This window comes from Bombina bombina, chromosome 1 (assembly GCF_027579735.1).
Source record: "Bombina bombina isolate aBomBom1 chromosome 1, aBomBom1.pri, whole genome shotgun sequence".
In the NCBI taxonomy this organism is placed as follows: Eukaryota; Metazoa; Chordata; class Amphibia; order Anura; family Bombinatoridae; genus Bombina; species Bombina bombina.
The window spans coordinates 100,418,387-100,439,533 of NC_069499.1; the positions used below are offsets into that span (position 1 = coordinate 100,418,387).

Sequence of the window (21,147 nt, forward strand, 5' to 3'; positions counted from 1 at the left end):
ACCGGGGGACTGGCTAGGGATTCCGCTGTGTTCTAAAGGATTAGTCAGGATTTTACCGGCATCTCAGCCCAGCGTGCAGAATTCATAAATACTCTATTGTCCATGTGAAGTGTATTGTTTCCCGGTCATGTCTCCCTATGATGAGATTTTTATTTTATTTCACTTTAACTGTTATTTTTTTTATTTTTTTTTATTTTGCAGAGTGTATTTACACCTTGTAATTTCAAGATATTTTGATATCCTGCTACAACCAAATATAAACATATTTATAACAAATGCTGCAATTGATTTTCATTAGTTAAATTCTACCCACCACTTTATTTAGAGGAGTCAATCCCAGCTTGAGTCTGCAGACAACAAGGCTAGCTGTGGTCAGATTGTTAGAGTTAACCTGCAGTGTGCTTTTTCAGTTCTGAAAATCAGAAAATCAATAACTTTCAGAGCTAAATTGTATGAAAAGGAGGCAAAATAGACATTTTTTTGTCTTTGTTGTTTTGATATGCACAATAAAACATTTTATATTACAATCTCAAGGTGTTTATCATCCTTTTAAATAATGGCAGCCATTTCAAAGTGGCCAGAAACAATATTAATTTTAAAATAACTTTTTTACGGTTCCTGGTGCATGATATAGAAAAGGTGCAGAAGGCTATTTGCAGCTTAATCTAAGGTAAGACTTTAAGATGACTAAGGTGTAGACTGTCTCTTTAAACTCCATAAAACAGAATTAATAAAAAAGATTTGAAAAAACAAACAAAAACCCAAGAAAGATCAACACTATAATGATGATGAAGATATTGATAATGAGGAACAGAAATATGATTTCAGGATGCCGTGTAAATCAAGAAAAAAAAGTTTCAGGCTCCTATATTTCTAGTGGGCAGACTGACTATCACTAACATTATCACTAATCTGTGTTTATTGTCTCTTTGTTTCAGATTACTGACTCTATTCACACTCATCCTCTGCTTTACAGACTCTCCGCACGCTCAGGTAAGAGTTCTCTCTCCCTATAGCAGATTAACCATACTAAATTAAAGGGACAGTTTACCCAAAAAAATTCTCTCCTTTAAATTATTCCCAATTATCCATTTTACATGCTAGAGTGTATTCAATTGTTTACAAGTAGGTCCTTTACTCCCATTTCAGCATTTGAAATAGCTGATTTAGCCTGAGGTATCCCCACCTATACTGAGAGTTTCTATACTGGAGTGCACACTATTAATAAGCCTATGTTAAACACTGCCTCATAAGAAATTCGACTCTCAGAAGGGGTGCAGGATAATTAAGTATTAAAATGCTTTTTTTCCATTGTTCACTCTAAGTATTGAGCTTTGGTTTACAGACAAATATAAGATAAGGCAACAAGTGTATGTACACAAAGTGATAACATAATGAGATCTGATATTACCTAAAGCTCAACCCATTGTAATAGGCTGTGGTTTAAAAGCACAAAACCAGCTACTTCATATACACAAATAAACCTGAAAATGCAATTTCTCATACATTTTATACTCTGCAGCTGGTATAAAAAGTCATTGAAAATACATTAATGGAAAAACAATTTTACAGTGTACTGTCCCTTTAAGGAGCCTTTGTTTATGCAGATAATTTACAAATGTCGCAGCAATTAGTAAATTAGTAATGAGTGCTAATTATTCTCACTGAAATGTTTGTACTGATCTCTCCTATATACAGAAATAAGTTTCTTATTCAGAATAAAAAGTTACATATTTCCTTGTGTTATATATACTGTATATATTACCAATGCATAAAAACATTAAGATATCTCTTGTTATTTACTTAAAATTACAGCTTTTCTCTTCATTATACCTGGGGAATAAATTCTGGCTATTAATTTGCTTAAGTTGAGCCCATGTATCCAATGTCAGTTCCCACATCCTAGTATATCTGCTGCCAATATGCACAGCTGTACAGAATCTCTGAAAGATCTGTTACTATTGTATCCATAAGATCCCTATGAGATAATTTTAACATATGTTGTGTAATTGCTTTTAAGAAATTTTACGGTAATAATCATAAACTTATTATCATTTAAATAAATTTTTCCACACAAAATCTGAATTTTATTTTATGTCTATTTAGTAGTGTTGAAATTACTGTTAATAGATTATAGGGACATTACATTAAGATATCTTAAAGTTTACTAATGTATACTGCATAGTGAAATAAAGAAATGCTTGTTTAAACAAAGATGCCTCATTTTACCTATTTTGGGCCAGATTACGGGTAGGCATGGGCGAATGTTCTGAACGTGTCATTTATTTGGTAGAAAGCGTCATTTGTTTGGTAGAACGAAGAGACCTATGGACATTCGTTTGTTGATAAGGATGAAAATCCAATAAAATTCGGTAATCGAATGTTTGCGCCCCGAGTGATAAGGGGTTTATAACGGGGTTTGTGTTCATCTGACTTACCGCTCATATTACAAGTTGAAAGTAAACACAATCGATTGAGTGCAATCGCAACTTACGCTAGAATGATTACTGTGACTTTAGAGCTCTGGGTAACTGTTTTGCAAAACAAAAAGTTTTGCAAAACACATCAAAAATACAATACTAAATGCACTTACACTCATAATAACACCATCTATTAAAAAATATTGCACAAAAAAGTTATGTGCTCAAAGATATGAGATCTCAGGTGTTAGAAAAAAAAGGCAGACAAAGGGCTTTAACATAGAGATACACACACATACATGCCTAAACATGTATATGTATGTATGTATATACTGTAGTGTATATATATATATATATATATATATATATGTGTGTGTGTGTGTACATATGTATTTATGTATTGACAGACATATATACACATATAAACACAAAAATACATATGTACACATATGCAGTTAAGTAGATGAAAACATGTTAAAGCATATTTATGCAATATTCATTTTTAATAAAGTGTTATACTGTGTATTCACTGTAAATATTATACATTCCAAGTATTTATAAATAGATATTTCTATATATATCTGTATATATCTATAGTCACAGATACCAGGTTGCCAAGGCTAAACCCACCCCCCTACTACCTGGCTCACTCCTTTTTACACCACTTTTGGCCTTTTCAGGACTTATGGGATCTCCCAGACTCTTTCTATAGCTTGTTTTGCGGTTTGTACATCCTCACAGAAGAGCTGACCTCTGACCGCCTAAACCCTCTCCAGCTGGCTGGGCTCCTGGAACTGCCGTTTGGCCACATCACCCAGGACACCTGCTTACCTATACCCCAGGTCGCTCCAGTGGCCCTTTGCCCCAGAGCTCCGCTCTTTTAGGGATTGGTACCCCCTAGGGAGGGCAAGAGGTGGAGTGATTGCGGAAGGGAGCTCCCTTGGGAACTTGGGTTTTCGGAGCCCCCCCCCTACAACCTCTACTTCCCCTGGCTTTCCCGATGTACGTTTGATCACCCGCAGCTCCGGCCCCCAGCAACGGATCATGCTGCTTTTTGGAAGTGCTGCCGCTCACCCGGGATCACCCCCTGAATAACCACCTCTGTACCACTGGGACTCTATGGGACTATGAACACTATGAGGGGTGCCAGCCTGTCTGGAGGGGTGAGAATGGCGGGAGATCTTGGGATCAGATAAGGCTCTGAATGTGTATGTAAGCAGTGTGTGTTTCACAATAAAGTATGTTCTTGTTCCACCTGAATACTGGTTTTGTCTGGTTATTTGGGTGGGCTCTGCTATAATCACTTTTCTCCGCTACATAGCAGCATGTTCCAGGCTTGGGAAGGACTCCACTGGTGGAGCTACCCGGCAGTGGGTAGCTGGTGTACGTCACAACTGGTTGGCAGTGGTGGTATGCTTCCGTCTACCTGGAACATCGAAACTAACCACTTAAGTCTCCTTCAGATGGAACAGCAGTACGCTGAGCTCAGATTTTTTGGAAGCAAGGAGTCAGCAACAAGTCCAAGGCAGCAATCATGGCCGAACTGATGGAAGGTGACAGGGCCAATGATCCAGCTGGTGGGTCCGATAGCGACCAAAGCAGTGAGCGGCCAAGCGAGGCGTCGACAGGGGAGACAGTAATGTCCGAGGTTCAGAGGGAGATTCAGTGGCGAATGGCTCTCTATGAGAACACCCCACCCGAGGACGTAATCACTCGGCTATAATCCGACACTACCCGACTCAAAATGATGGAGGTCCAAAGGTCTATGGGGGGAGCCGTGCCGTCTCCCCTGGATCCACCTTCCCAGCCAAAGAAGTTACCCCATGAGGGTTTTCAAGCATTCAAAGACAACGAAGAGGAGATCGACAGCTACCACTAAGTGTTTGAGACCCAGTGTAAGTTGCAGGGCATTGCCAATGCCGACCAGGTCACCCTCCTGCTTGGAAAGCTGTCTGGATGAGCCCTAGAGGCATTTCATACTGTGCCTGCGGGGGACAAAAAGAACTATGACCGGGTAAAGGAGTGCATCCTTGCTCAATATGGCCTCACCCCGGGAACTAAAGAGAGGGGCAGCCTTTCACGTAGTGGACACACCGGTTCACCCATTACTTGGACTCTTGGTTCACAGGCTGTCACGTAATCACCCTGGCTGAAGCAACCCAGCTCACTCTGTTGGAACACTTTTATAATCACTCTCTGCCGGAGATACAAGAATGGGTCCAAGATCGGTGGCCCGAGACAGCCGACCAAACTATTAAAGAGGCCTCGTATTTTCCCTGGGAGCCAATCAATGCCGGTCATGTATTTTTCTCCTGATGAGTGACGGCACCAGGAGAACATACTAACCGGAGTTGTTTGACTCCCTGCTGCACTGCGCATGCGCAAAAAAGGACCAATCTGGCGGGAACAACAGTGACAGACAAACACTCTTGCCTATTGGGACACTGAGCACAGCACAGCCATCAAATTTAGTGAGCGACAAATCCGGATTGCAATCAGATGATAACATGCTGAGGACCGATCCGGTTAATAATTATTGACATTAGCAGCGAGGCTAGTGAGCAGTTGGTTGGCACTTCTATCTTCACTGACTGTCACACTACTGTGGCCCTGAGGAGCGGACGACGACCAGACAGACACAGCTGCTATACAAGTAAGTCAGATCGATGTCACAGACTGACTGATAGACTAGTCTTAAACTTATACTGGTCCGATAGGAGGAGGCGGCCTAGGCCGGGTAGGGGCTCTTGAACTTCTTATTGACTGGTCACTTGTCACTTAACGGTCTCTGTGGTGACCACTACTACTCTGAGTCTCAGACTGACTCTGTGCAGGCCCTTAGCAGTTGGTTGGCACTTCTATCTTCACTGACTGTCACACTAGTGTGGCCCTGAGGAGCGGACGACGACCCAACAGACACAGCTGCTATACAAGTAAGTCAGATGTCATAGACTGACTGATAGACTATTAGACTTAAACTTAAGCATGCTATGTAATTGGAGTTCTGACGCTGGGCAAACCCTTCTGATTGTTGTTTCAGAGACAGGGTTGTTGTTTTTTCCAGATGTCGTACAGGATGCTCTATTCCTGTTTATTTGTACAGTAACTAGGAAACTTACATTACACACATTTCTCACCTGGCAGCCAGGGGACTGAATTTTTGAATTATTTGCAACCTTAGCCATAACTAGTGATTATAAGTTATGTTTTTCTGCTTTGATTTGATATGATCCAAAGACCACTCCAGATATTATATTATTCTCTAAAACATATTCACTATAGTCTATGTTGTACAGCTCTCTGCAAATTGTCTATTTTGTTTACTGTGCTCAGTCTGATATTGTTGTAAAGGAATACAATAAACCTTCCTTTTGCTTGTATGCATTACAAAATGTAATTATCTTATATTGCATGAGCCTGCTTGGGAAGCCGCTGTCTTATAACTAGTGATGTTGCGAACCTAAAATTTTCGGTTCGCGAACCGCGGACTCGAACTTCCGGTATTGTTCGCGAACCGCCATTGAATTCAATAGGCAGGCGAACTTTAAAACCTACAAGGACTCTTTCTGGCCACAATACTGATGGAAAAGTTGTTTTAAGGGTACTAACACCTGGACTGTTGCATGCTGGAGGGGGATCCCTGGCAAAACTCCCATGGAAAATTACATAGTTGATGCAGAGTCTGCTTTTAAGCCATAATGGGTCTAAATCAACTAACATTCCCAAAGTGGCTGTTTCAAAACATCCCGGACAGAAGATAGATTGATAGTGATAGATAGGATAGATAGATATACATAGATTGATAGTTAGATAGAATCGATAGAAGAGAAATAGATAGATTTGTTAGATATATAATTACCCTAATAAATTCTAATAATCAAACATGCGTTCTTGGACCCAACTAGCTTGTGTCAATTAGTACTTTTCTTAGCACTTTAATCCCTGTTCCCCCCCCCCTATCTGGGGAGTTCTATATGGCCTGCCAGATTATCCTGATTACCCTATATGATTGGTGCAAATATTTTTTAAGTAGGCCTGCCACACAGGCTTGGAAGGCTGTAGAAAAGTGCAATTCAAAGGCACGAGCAAACTGAGGGTTAAGATCATCAACAATAAAGATTTTTTTAATTGTAATTAGTAACTATACTGTGACAAAATATTTGGATTGGTGTAAATAGTTGGCAAGACGGCCTGGCACAAAAGGATGGCAGGCAGGAGGGAGATGCAATTCAAGGACACTAGGAGACTGATTACTGACAGTCTAAACAGTGATGATTGACAATTTTTGCAATACTGTTAACAGAAATATGATTGCTGACAACAATTGGCTAGGTGGGACTGGATCACAGCAGGCTGCAAGGCAGGAGGAAAGTGCTATTCAATGGCACCAGCAAACTGACGATTCAAATCACAGCAACTATTACCAAAAATTTTAATATTTAATTATTAGAATACTGTCACAACAAATATGATTGGTGTAAATATTTTTTAAGTAGGCCTGGCACACAGGCTTGGAAGGCTGTAGAAAAGTGCAATTCAAAGGCACGACCAAACTGAGGGTTAAGATCATCAACAATAAAGATTTTTTTAATTGTAATTAGTAACTATACTGTGACAAAATATTTGGATTGGTGTAAATAGTTGGCAAGATGGCCTGGCACAAAAGGATGGCAGGCAGGAGGGAGATGCAATTCAAGGACACTAGGAGACTGATTACTGACAGTCTAAACAGTGATGATTGACAATTTTTGCAATAATGTTAACAGAAATATGATTGCTGACAACAATTGGCTAGGTGGGCCTGGCTCACAGCAGGCTGCAAGGCAGGAGGAAAGTGCTATTCAATGGCACCAGCAAACTGACGATTCAAATCACAGCAACTATTACCAAAAATTTTAATATTTAATTATTAGAATACTGTCACAACAAATATGATTGGTGTAAATATTTTTTAAGTAGGCCTGGCACACAGGCTTGGAAGGCTGTAGAAAAGTGAAATTCAAAAGCACGAGCAAACTGAGGATTAAGATCATCAACAATAAAGATTTTTTTAATTTTAATTAGTAACTATACTGTGACAAAAAATTTGGATTTGTGTAAATAGTTGGCAAGACGGCCTGTCACAAAAGGATGGCAGGCAGGAGGGAGATGCAATTCAAGGAAACTAGGAGACTGATTACTGACAGTCTAAACAGTGATGATTGACCATTTTTGCAATACTGTTAACAGAAATATGATTGCTGACAACAATTGGCTAGGTGGGCCTGGCTCACAGCAGGCTGCAAGGCAGGAGGAAAGTGCTATTCAATGGCACCAGCAAACTGACGATTCAAATCACAGCAACTATTACCAAAAATTTTAATATTTAATTATTAGAATACTGTCACAACAAATATGATTGGTGTAAATATTTTTTAAGTAGGCCTGGCACACAGGCTTGGAAGGCTGTAGAAAAGTGCAATTCAAAGGCACGAGCAAACTGAGGGTTAAGATCATCAACAATAAAGATTTTTTTAATTGTAATTAGTAACTATACTGTGACAAAATATTTGGATTGGTGTAAATAGTTGGCAAGACGGCCTGGCACAAAAGGATGGCAGGCAGGAGGGAGATGCAATTCAAGGAAACTAGGAGACTGATTACTGACAGTCTAAACAGTGATGATTGACAATTTTTGAAATACTGTTAACAGAAATATGATTGCTGACAACAATTGGCTAGGTAGGCCTGGCTCACAGCAGGCTGCAAGGCAGGAGGAAAGTGCTATTCAATGGCACCAGCAAACTGACGATTCAAATCACAGCAACTATTGCCAAAAATTTTAATTTTTAATTATTAGAATACTGTCACAACAAATATGATTGGTGTAAATATTTTTTAAGTAGGCCTGGCACACAGGCTTGGAAGGCTGTAGAAAAGTGCAATTCAAAGGCACGAGCAAACTGAGGGTTAAGATCAACACTAAAAAATTTTTTTATTTAAATTAATAACTATACTGTCTGACTGTGACAACAATTATGATTGGTGTAAATACTTGGCTAGACGGCCTGGCACAAAAGGCTGGCAGTGGCAGGCAGGAGGTAAATGAAATTCAATGGCCCTAGGAGACTGAATATTTGCAGTCCAAAAAATTATGTTTTTTTATTTTTTTATTACTGTTACAAGAATTGTGATTGGTGCCACTAATTGGCTACTTGGGCCTGGCAGACAGGCTGGCAGATATGAGTCGTGGATGGTAGGTAGGGCAGTAATTTAACATAGTATGCTGTGTAAGTGACAAAAACACAGGACTGATAGAAAATTAAGTTACATTACACTAGCAAAATATTTTAAAATTTTAGATTTTAATATTAAAATTATGTTAAGAAGTGCAATGCACATATGACTCTATGAGTGGTCGCACTGGCTGGCTGCTACGTAGGGCAGCAATTATAACAACAGTATGCTGTGTAAGTCAGATAGACAGTTAGACACAGGCCTGATAGAAATACAATTAGATTACACTAGCATAATGATTTAAAGACTTTTTTTTGGAAATTTTAATAAAAAGGTTAAGCACATACATATGAGTCGTGGCTGATAGCCTTGGAAGGGCAGCTATTAAAAACAGTAGGCTATGTATGTCGGATACACAAACGCCTGATAGAAAATACTATTAGATTACACTAGAAAAATTATTGAAATTATTTTTTTGGGGGGGAAATTAAAAAAAGGTTAAACACATATGAGTCGTGGCTCATAGACTAGGGAGGGCAGCAAGTAAACACAGTAGGCTCTCTATGGCCTAGATTTAGAGTTCGGCGGTAAAAGGGCTGTTAACGCTCCGCGGGTTTTTTTCTGGCCGCACCATAAATTTAACTCTGGTATCGAGAGTTCAAACAAATGCTGCGTTAGGCTCCAAAAAAGGAGCGTAGAGCATTTATACCGCAAATGCAACTCTCGATACCAGAGTTGCTTACGGACGCGGCCGGCATCAAAAACGTGCTCGTGCACGATTCTCCCATAGGAAACAATGGGGCTGTTTGAGCTGAAAAAAAACCTAACACCTGCAAAAAAGCAGCGTTCAGCTCCTAACGCAGCCCCATTGTTTCCTATGGGGAAACACCTCCTAAGTCTGCACCTAACACCCTAACATGTACCCCGAGTCTAAACACCCCTAACCTTACACTTATTAACTCCTAATCTGCCGCCCCCGCTATCGCTGACCCCTGCATTACACTTTTAACCCCTAATCTGCCGCTCCGTAAACCGCCGCCACCTACGTTATCCCTATGTACCCCTAATCTGCTGCCCTAACATCGCCGACCCCTATGTTATATTTATTAACCCCTAATCTGCCCCCCACATCGTCGCCGACACCTGCCTACACTTATTAACCCCTAATCTGCCGACCGGAGCTCACCGCTATTCTAATAAATGGATTAACCCCTAAAGCTAAGTCTAACCCTAACACTAACACCCCCCTAAGTTAAATATAATTTTTATCTAACAAAATAAATTAACTCTTATTAAATAAATGATTCCTATTTAAAGCTAAATACTTACCTGTAAAATAAATCCTAATATAGCTACAATATAAATTATAATTATATTATAGCTATTTTAGGATTAATATTTATTTTACAGGCAACTTTGTAATTATTTTAACCAGGTACAATAGCTATTAAATAGTTAAGAACTATTTAATAGTTACCTAGTTAAAATAATAACAAATTTACCTGTAAAATAAATCCTAACCTAAGATATAATTAAACCTAACACTACCCTATCAATAAAATAATTAAATAAACTACCTACAATTACCTACAATTAACCTAACACTACACTATCAATAAATTAATTAAACACAATTGCTACAAATAAATAAAATTAAATAAACTATCTAAAGTACAAAAAATAAAAAAGAACTAAGTTACAGAAAATAATAAAATATTTACAAACATAATAAAAATATTACAACAATTTTAAACTAATTACACCTACTCTAAGCCCCCTAATAAAATAACAAAGCCCCCCAAAATAAAAAATTCCCTACCCTATTCTAAAATACAAATATTACAAGCTCTTTTACCTTACCAGCCCTGAACAGGGCCCTTTGCGGGGCATGCCCCAAGAATTTCAGCTCTTTTGCCTGTAAAAAAAAACATACAATACCCCCCCCCAACATTACAACCCACCACCCACATACCCCTAATCTAACCCAAACCCCCCTTAAATAAACCTAACACTACCCCCCTGATGATCTTCCTACCTTGTCTTCACCATGCCAGGTTCACCGATCCGTCCTGGCTCCAAGATCTTCATCCAACCCAAGCGTGGGCTAGACATCCACTGAAGAAGTCCAGAAGAGGGTCCAAAGTCTTCCTCCTATCCGGCAAGAAGAGGACATCCGGACCGGCAAACATCTTTTCCAAGCGGCATCTTCTATCTTCTTCCATCCGATGACGACCGGCTCCATCTTGAAGACCTCCAGCGCGGATCCATCCTCTTCTTCCGACGACTAGACGACGAATGACGGTTCCTTTAAGGGACGTCATCCAAGATGGCGTCCCTCGAATTCCGATTGGCTGATAGGATTCTATCAGCCAATCGGAATTAAGGTAGGAATTTTCTGATTGGCTGATGGAATCAGCCAATCAGAATATAGTTCAATCCGATTGGCTGATCCAATCAGCCAATCAGATTGAGCTCGCATTCTATTGGCTGATCGGAACAGCCAATAGAATGCGAGCTCAATCTGATTGGCTGATTGGATCAGCCAATCGGATTGAACTATATTCTGATTGGCTGATTCCATCAGCCAATCAGAAAATTCCTACCTTAATTCCGATTGGCTGATAGAATCCTATCAGCCAATCGGAATTCGAGGGACGCCATCTTGGATGACGTCCCTTAAAGGAACCGTCATTCGTCGTCTAGTCGTCGGAAGAAGAGGATGGATCCGCGCTGGAGGTCTTCAAGATGGAGCCGGTCGTCATCGGATGGAAGAAGATAGAAGATGCCGCTTGGAGAAGATGTTTGCCGGTCCGGATGTCCTCTTCTTGCCGGATAGGAGGAAGACTTTGGACCCTCTTCTGGACTTCTTCAGTGGATGTCTAGCCCACGCTTGGGTTGGATGAAGATCTTGGAGCCAGGACGGATCGGTGAACCTGGCATGGTGAAGACAAGGTAGGAAGATCATCAGGGGGGTAGTGTTAGGTTTATTTAAGGGGGGTTTGGGTTAGATTAGGGGTATGTGGGTGGTGGGTTGTAATGTTGGGGGGGGGTATTGTATGTTTTTTTTTACAGGCAAAAGAGCTGAAATTCTTGGGGCATGCCCCGCAAAGGGCCCTGTTCAGGGCTGGTAAGGTAAAAGAGCTTGTAATATTTGTATTTTAGAATAGGGTAGGGAATTTTTTATTTTGGGGGGCTTTGTTATTTTATTAGGGGGCTTAGAGTAGGTGTAATTAGTTTAAAATTGTTGTAATATTTTTATTATGTTTGTAAATATTTTATTATTTTCTGTAACTTAGTTCTTTTTTATTTTTTGTACTTTAGATAGTTTATTTAATTTTATTTATTTGTAGCAATTGTGTTTAATTAATTTATTGATAGTGTAGTGTTAGGTTAATTGTAGGTAATTGTAGGTAGTTTATTTAATTATTTTATTGATAGGGTAGTGTTAGGTTTAATTATATCTTAGGTTATGATTTATTTTACAGGTAAATTTGTTATTATTTTAACTAGGTAACTATTAAATAGTTCTTAACTATTTAATAGCTATTGTACCTGGTTAAAATAATTACAAAGTTGCCTGTAAAATAAATATTAATCCTAAAATAGCTATAATATAATTATAATTTATATTGTAGCTATATTAGGATTTATTTTACAGGTAAGTATTTAGCTTTAAATAGGAATCATTTATTTAATAAGAGTTAATTTATTTCGTTAGATAAAAATTATATTTAACTTAGGGGGGTGTTAGTGTTAGGGTTAGACTTAGCTTTAGGGGTTAATACATTTATTAGAATAGCGGTGAGCTCCGGTCGGCAGATTAGGGGTTAATAAGTGTAGGTAGGTGTCGGCGACGTTGTGGGGGGCAGATTAGGGGTTAATAAATATAACATAGGGGTCGGCGATGTTAGGGGTAGCAGATTAGGGGTACATAGGGATAACGTAGGTGGCGGCGATTTGCGGTCGGAAGATTAGGGGTTAATTATTTTAAGTAGCTTGCGGCGACGTTGTGGGGGGCAAGTTAGGGGTTAATAGATATAATACAGGGGTCGGCGGTGTTAGGGGCAGCAGATTAGGGGTACATAAGTATAACGTAGGTGGCGGTCGGCAGATTAGGGGTTAAAAATTTTAATCGAGTGGCGGCGATGTGGGGGGAGCTCGGTTTAGGGGTACATAGGTAGTTTATGGGTGTTAGTGTACTTTAGGGTACAGTAGTTAAGAGCTTTATAAACCGGCGTTAGCCAGAAAGCTCTTAACTCCTGCTATTTTCAGGCGGCTGGAATCTTGTCGTTAGAGCTCTAACGCTCACTGCAGAAACGACTCTAAATACCGGCGTTAGGAAGATCCCATTGAAAAGATAGGCTACGCAAATGGCGTAGGGGGATCTGCGGTATGGAAAAGTCGCGGCTGTAAAGTGAGCGTTAGACCCTTTAATCACTGACTCCAAATACCAGCGGGCGCCCAAAACCAGCGTTAGGAGCCTCTAACGCTGGTTTTGACGGCTACCGCCGAACTCTAAATCTAGGCCCATGTCAGCAAAACACACAGGCCGGATAGAAAATTAGATTTGATTACACTAGCAAACAAATTTAAACTTTTTTTTTTATATTAAAATTAATGTGAAAGAAAAATAGATATGAGTGCTGGGTGGCTGCCTGGCACAGACCAATTAACCAAAAGACTGAAAAAAAAAGAGGTATATTAATGCTGAGTGAGCCTGACAGACACAGGCATGATAGTAAATGTAATTAGATTACACTAGAAAAATATTTTTTTGTGTTTTTTTTTAAATTAAAAATAATGTGTTATAAACGGATATTAACACTGCTGGCTGCTGGCTGGCACAGAGCAATGAACCAGAGTATATGCTGTGTGACACTGGCCTGATAGAAAATGAAAAAAAATTACACTAGAAAAATAATTATATTTTTGGGTTAGTTAAATTTAAACTAATGTTGTTAGGGAGATATCAGTGGTGGCAGTAGTCACAGCATATGCTGTGAGCCTTAAACACACAGCTGAAAGCCAGGCAAATGCTAATAAAAAAACAAAAAAAAACAACAACAAAAAAAAAACGGCACGAAATATAGCCCTAAAAAGGGCTTTTTGGGGTGCTGTGCTTGCAGCAGAGATGAGTGGAGTCCTTCTGGACTGTAAATACACTAGCCTAGCGGATCATGGCGATCTTTGGAATGTGGCATCTGGGGACCGAGGGCTTTTTAATGACACCCTGGAAGTGCCGCCTCTCCCCGGGATCACCCCCTGAATAACCACCTCTGTACCACAGGGACTCTATGGGATTATGAACACTATAGGGGGCGCCAGCATGTCTGGAGGGGCAGGAATGGCGGGAGATCTTGGGATCAGGCTCTGAAGGCTCTGAATGTGTATATTAGCAGTGTGTGTTTCACAATAAAGTATGTTCTTGTTCCACCTGAATACTGGTTTTGTCTGGTTATTTGGGTGGGCTCTGCTATAATCACTTTTCTCCGCTATATAGAGGCATGTTCCAGGTTTAGGAAGAACCCTACTGGCAGAGCTACCCGGCCAGGGTAGCCGGTGTCCGTCACATCTATACCTATATATAATCATGTATGTATGTGTGTGCATATATATATATATATATATATATATATACTGTATATGTGTGTGTACATATATAGATATATTGTACCAAAATAACTTCACACACACACACACACACATATATATATATATATATATATATATATATATATATATATATATATATATATATATATATATATGTATTTATGAATAAGTAGAACATATTCTTGTATGTGCATAACATTGGAATGTGAAATATTCATATTTTCATGAATGGTTAGCGCACATGGGAATATGCGATCAGGTTTGCACGGATTTCCACTTTTTTTCTCCTTTGACTTCTTTGGGTGGAATACATGAACGTGCACGCAATATTCTAAGTTCGGAATTTTGCGCTTGTCTGGTTAGCGCCAGAGCAAAAACAGTTTAGGAGTGTGTTAAATAGGCTCATTCCTGGGAATCACAGAGGGCATTTTGTTTAATTGTGCAAAATGATGATTCTTTGTCACCATACGGTACACGAACAGTGAAATAATACTGCAATAATCCTTTAAAAATGTAATTGCTGAAAAGGTCCCAGTATCCTCTGTCTCACTTGTCCGTCACTAAATACATCTGTACCTGTCTGTTTATTTTATCTAAACAGGGTTAGTCATAATTATCACATAAAGCCATCAACAAATCGTATGAATGACAAAATGAGTCAACTTAGTAGCAATACATTGACTGCATATATGGATAGAAAGGTCAAAGCTCAAATGTGCATGGGAGCATTTTGGTTTGAAATAGAATAATTTTGGCAATATACTTCCATTAGCCAAATATGCTTCTAGTAAACGTTATGAATGGTTTTCAGTGGCATACGCACATATCCTGTGAGGACCTGTGCACCAGTATTCAAACACCACAAGAGTCAGCAGTGGCTTGTATGACACAAATTAAAGGGACATGAAACACATTTTTTTTTCTTTAATGATTCAGATAGAAAATACAATTTCAATAGAAGTAAATTAAAAACTTTTTTTTATCAAATTTGCTTTGTTCTCTTGTTATTCTTTGTTGAAGGGATATATAGATAGGTAGCGTGCACATGACTGGGACACTACATAACAGGAAGTAGTGCTGCCATCTAGTGCTCTTTCTAATATATAACAGTGTTGCAAAACTGCTGCTATATAAGGCTGCAGACACTTGCACACTCCTGAACTTCCTGCCTTTCAACAAACGATAACAAAGTAAAGAAGAGAATTTGGTAATAATAGTAAACTGGAAAGTTGTTTAAAATGGTATGTTCTATCTGAATCACAAATATTTTTTTTTTGTGTTTTATGTCCTCACAGAATAAATAAGCCCACTGTGACTATGCCACTGAAACATAGTAATACCTTTAACTAGTAGCATTTCTGCTAATGAAAGTATATTGCAGAAATACTCAGATTTCAAATTGAAATTCACATTGCAATTTTGACCTTTCAATCCCTTTAAACTCCTTTTGCCGTTGTTTTTTCTGTCTCTTTTAACAACAGAACATTTTGAACAATGGTTTGATAAAAAAAAATCTTAATTGCTGTCTTCTCTTTTTTTTTTCAGCAACAATGTAACAATGGCTTTGAAATGGATCGTTCAACAGGACAATGCTTAGGTATGACCATAAGTTATTTGTACCCCATTACCCCAAAATTATTACATAGTGACAAAATGATGGAACAATAATCATGAGCGACAGAAACATTTGGGATTCTGGTGACATAAAAACCCTTAGATTATTCTAATGGTGTCCTACTCTAAGCCATGAAACCTACAAACAGCCAAATAAAATAATAATATGAAATGTAATGGGTTTAAGCTTTTTAACAAACAAGAATAACCCACATTTTTTTACTTGAAGGGCCAGTCACCAATGGCGAGATTGGGTACCGTGCACACTATGTTTTATTTAACCTTTATGCTGACAATAATGCCTCGATTTTAATTAAACATCAGAAAATTAGTTACTTTTAATTTAAAATAACGTTTTTTTGGGGCACAAATTCATGTGCTTATTTACCTAATGAGTGTTTAACGGCTTTTTCAGTAGATAAATGTTATTCATTGGTGCTGAAGACCATACAAAAAGCTTGGTGGGCCCAGATATGTGCAATGCAAGTTGAAAGAATGTAGCCACCAATCAATACCCAGGTGCTGAACCAAAAATGGGCCGGCTCATAAGCTTACATTCCTGCTTTTTCAAATAAAGATACCAAGAGACCGAAGAAAAAATGATAATAGGAATACCCAGGTGCTGAACCAAAAATGGGCCGGCTCATAAGCTTACATTCCTGCTTTTTCAAATAAAGATACCAAGAGACCGAAGAAAAAATGATAATAGGAGTAAAATAGAGTTGCTTAAAATTGCATGCGCTATCTGAATCATGAAAGAAAATAATTTGGATTTCATATCCCTTTAAAGCTTTCATATCTTGTCAATTTATACCTGAATATCCTGCTGTTCACTTAACTTACAATATTCCATATTTTGTTTTTCAGCCCAAGTTTCATCATTTGGAATATTTAGTAAATAACAGAAATACATAGATAAGCAATTTTATAAACACTTAATATTAGTAGAATAATTATTTCTTGTACCTTTCTGGATTTTCTTTAGACGTAGATGAATGCCGGACGATCTCTGATGCTTGCCGGGGAGATATGATGTGTGTAAACCAAAATGGAGGCTACCTCTGTATTCCCAGAACAAGCACCCTCAGGTCACCTTACCGCAACCCGTTCCTTCCCTTGCCTGCACCACTTCCTCCTCCAAACTTCCCACCTCCGTCTAGACCTCTTGTATGTCGCTTTGGATACCAGATAGATGAAAGCGGCCAGTGTGCTGGTGAGTATTATCAGCCTAATTATTTTTCCAAATATAAATATATTCATAAAGTTAAAAACACTTAAATTGGTGTTTGAATGAAATAAGTACAAAATACTGAAAACGGCTTCAGCACAGGTGTTTGAAATAGCTTAACAACATAACGGCTAGATTACGAGTTGTGCGTTAGGGTAAAAAAGCAGCGTTAAGAGGTCCTAACGCTGCTTTTTTACGCCTGCTGGTATTACGAGTCTTGAAGGTTTAGGTGTACCGCACACTTCTTTGGTCTTACCGCAAAACGACTTAGGTAAACTTTGTAAAGTCTTTTTACTATGGGCCTTCCATAGCGCCGGTATTACGAGTCTGTCCTGGGAGGCCAAAAAGTGAGCGGTACAACCTACCCTGTCAAGATCCCTAACGCATTTAAAAGTCAGTAGTTATGAGTTTTATGGTACAACACCGTAACATATAACTAAAGTGCTAAAAAGTACACTAACACCCATAAACTACCTATTAACCCCTAAACCGAGGCCCTCCCACATCGCAAACACTATAATAAAAATTTTAACCCCTAATCTACCGCTCCGGAGACCGCCGCCACCTACATTATATTTATGAACTCCTAATCTGCTGCCCCCAACATCGCTGACACCTACATACTATTTATTAACCCCTAATCTGCCACCCCCAATGTCGCCGCAACCTACCTACACTTATTAACCCCTAATCTGCTGCCCCCAGCGTCGGCGCCACTATAATAAACATATTAACCCCTAAACCGCCGCACTCCCGCCTCGCAAACATTAGTTAAATATTATTAACCCCTAATCTGCCGTCCCTAACATTGCCGCCACTTACCTTCATTTATTAACCCCCTAATCTGCCGCCCCAACGTCGCCGCCACTATACTAAATGTATTAACCCCTAAATCTAAGTCTAACCCTAACACCCCCTAACTTAAATATAATTTAAATAAGTCTAAATAAAATTACTATCATTAACTAAATAATTCCTATTTAAAACTAAATACTTACCTATAAAATAAACCCTAAGCTAGTTACAATATAACTAATAGTTACATTGTAGCTATCTTAGGGTTTATTTTTATTTTACAGGCAAGTTTGTATTTATTTTAACTAGGTAGAATAGTTATTAAATAGTTATTAACTATTTAATAACTACCTATCTAAAATAAATACAAAAGCACCTGTAAAATAAAACCTAACCTAAGTTACACTAACACCTAACACTACATTATAATTAAATAAATTAACTAAATTAAATACAATTACCTAAATTAAATTCAATTAAAAAAAAAAATTACAAAAATTTACAAAAAAAAAACACACTAAATTACAGAAAATAATAAACAAATTACAGATATTTAAACTAATTACACCTAATCTAATAGCCCTATCAAAATAAAAAAAGCCCCCCCGAAATAAAAAAAAACCCTAGCCTAAACTAAACTACCGATAGCCCTTAAAAGGGCCTTTTGCGGGGCATTGCCCCAAAGTAATGAGCTCTTTTACCTGTAAAAAAAAATACAAACAACCCCCCCAACAGTAAAACCCACCACCCTCACAACCAACCCCCCAAATAAAATACTATCTAAAAAAAACTAAGCTTCCCATTGCCCTGAAAAGGGCATTTGGATGGGCATTACCCTTTAAAGGGCAGTTAGATTTTTGCGGCCCAAACCCTTACCTAAAAATAAAACCCACCCAATACACCCTTAAAAAAACCTAACACTAACCCCCTGAAGATCGACTTACCGGGAGAAGTCTTCATCCAAGCCGGGCCGAAGTCCTCAACGAAGCCGGGAGAAGTCTTCATCCAAGCTGGGCGAAGTGTTCCTCTAGACGGCAGAAGTCTTCATCCAGACGGCATCTTCTATCTTCATCCATCTGGCGTGAAGCGGGTCCATCTTCAAGACATCCGACGCGGAGCATCCTCTTCATCCGACGACTAAAGATGAATGAAGGTACCTTTAAGTGACGTCATCCAAGATGGCGTCCCTTAGATTCCGATTGGCTGATAGAATTCTATCAACCAATCGGAATTAAGGTAGAAAAAATCCTATTGGCTGAAGTTTTCATCCAGACGGCATCTTCTATCTTCATCCATCTGGCGCGGAGCGGGTCCATCTTCAAGACATCCGGCGCGGAGCATCCTCTTCCAACGAAGTATTCTTACTAAATGACGGTTCCTTCAAGTGACGTCATCCAAGATGGCGTCCCTTAGATTCCGATTGGCTGATAGAATTCTATTAGCCAATCGGAATTAAGGTAGAAAAAATCCTATTGGCTGATGCAATAAGCCAATAGGCTTGAAGTTCAATCCTATTGGCTGGTCCAATCAGCCAATAGGATTGAGCTTGCATTCTATTGGCTAGGTGACCCTAAAGCTTCAAGACTCGTAATACCAGCGGGCGTAAAAAAGCAGCATTAGGACCTCTTAACGCTGCTTTTTTACCCTAACGCACAACTCGTAATCTAGCCGTATGTTTTTTTCAAAATACTGCAAATCAATAACTGGTTTAGGCAATTAATTTTGAAGAAAACCTAGATTACATATTTTAGATTACATGCTTTTTTACACATACTCAGTAGATATTTAATGTCTCTTTAACAGTGATTTGTCCAGTGAACTTAAACTATAGCTTCCCTACTGTGCAGCTGTAATATATGTTAAATGGCAAATGTGAATAAAAGAGTTGTATTGCTTATCAAGCATTACAAAGCATGGTCATTATAAAATTACCCCCCCCCCCATCAAAAACCATACTGGTATTATTATAGTATATTATTTTATTATGTGGGGTAGTAGCATTATATTTTGGAATTTTCATACTTTTTAATGTTTGATTGGGTTCTCTTGCATTAAAGGGAGTTGAAACCCCAAAAATGTATTTTGTGATTCAGACAGAGGATACAATTAAAAAAAGTTTCAGAATAACTTCTATGATCAAATGTACTTCTTTCCCATAATATTATTTGTTAAATGAATACCTAGGTAGGTGTGTGGCAAGAAATACAGCTAACATTTAGTTCTCTTGCAAATGGATAACATTCTTGTAAAACTGCTGCCATTTAGTGCTCCAGACACGAACACACTCCTAAGCTTGGATCCTTCGTTTTTAGAGTGTCTGATCACTATATGGCAGAAGTTTTGTATGAATGCTTTTTTTAACAATATACATCACACAAACCCTGCTGCCAGAAAAGCATAACTGAAAAACTGTAGCTATACACTGTAGTTCTCTAGACTCGTGCACTCTGCCTATCTAGATACTCTCTTAAAAAAAAAATATCAACAAAGCATTTATTTTTGTAATACATGATAGAAAAGTTGTAATGTTTGTTTCTCTCATTTGTAATCAATATATAAAAGAATAATCAAAATAGTTCTCATTATATAAAGACATTGACAGTCGCTAACAAATTCCATGTGAGTTGTACGGCAGTCTGGGTTTTCTGGATTCTGTTATTTTTTTTTCTATGAAAATCCAAAACTTCATTCATTCCGTCATGGAACTTGGCTTAACTACAAGTTTGAAAATGTAGACATTAGTTGATTTATTGGAGTTGAGAGGTGTCCAGGTGTCTCAAGTTCTTGAATCATTAACAGTTCCTGGAGAGGACTATGTTCTTTAAGACTGAAATTGTGGTGCTTTTTTTGGCTCACAAATTATATTTCTTGGTTTGACTCTTTTTGCTATGGTATAAAATTAGCAACACGTCAAAGTTGAGGATTAAGATGAAATGCATAAATTCAATTTGGCCTCAATTTTTCTTCATATTTGGAACTGCCAGACCAATATTCAGTGTCTCCGTTTCTGAAGGAAAACTTGGATAAATGGTTATAAAATGCTATTATTAAGACTCTGGCATATTTACATAGTAAAAGAAATCCAGAAGATGCGATAAGCTCATTTATCTTTCCATGTGCCAGCATAAGACTTACGGCTCACGTGATAAATTAATCAGAGATTAGTTGTAATTTAAAAGCTAAAAGTTTACACTTTCATTCATGGAATTGTGGGCATACGACTAAGATATATAGAATAGAGTGTGGGTTTGAATGATGGCA

The 21,147-nt window shown here is 38.4% G+C and overlaps 1 protein-coding gene across 1 annotated transcript in view; it reads left to right on the forward strand.

Moving 5' to 3' along the window:
- Positions 1-21,147, forward strand: part of FBLN5 (fibulin 5) — a 147,384-nt gene that overhangs the window by 26,184 nt on the left and 100,053 nt on the right. Inside the window, exons 2-4 of the mRNA XM_053697550.1 lie at positions 939-993; positions 15,795-15,846; positions 16,849-17,076. Coding sequence (XP_053553525.1) covers positions 939-993; positions 15,795-15,846; positions 16,849-17,076 — 335 coding nt within the window. The remainder of the gene's footprint in view (positions 1-938; positions 994-15,794; positions 15,847-16,848; positions 17,077-21,147) is intronic.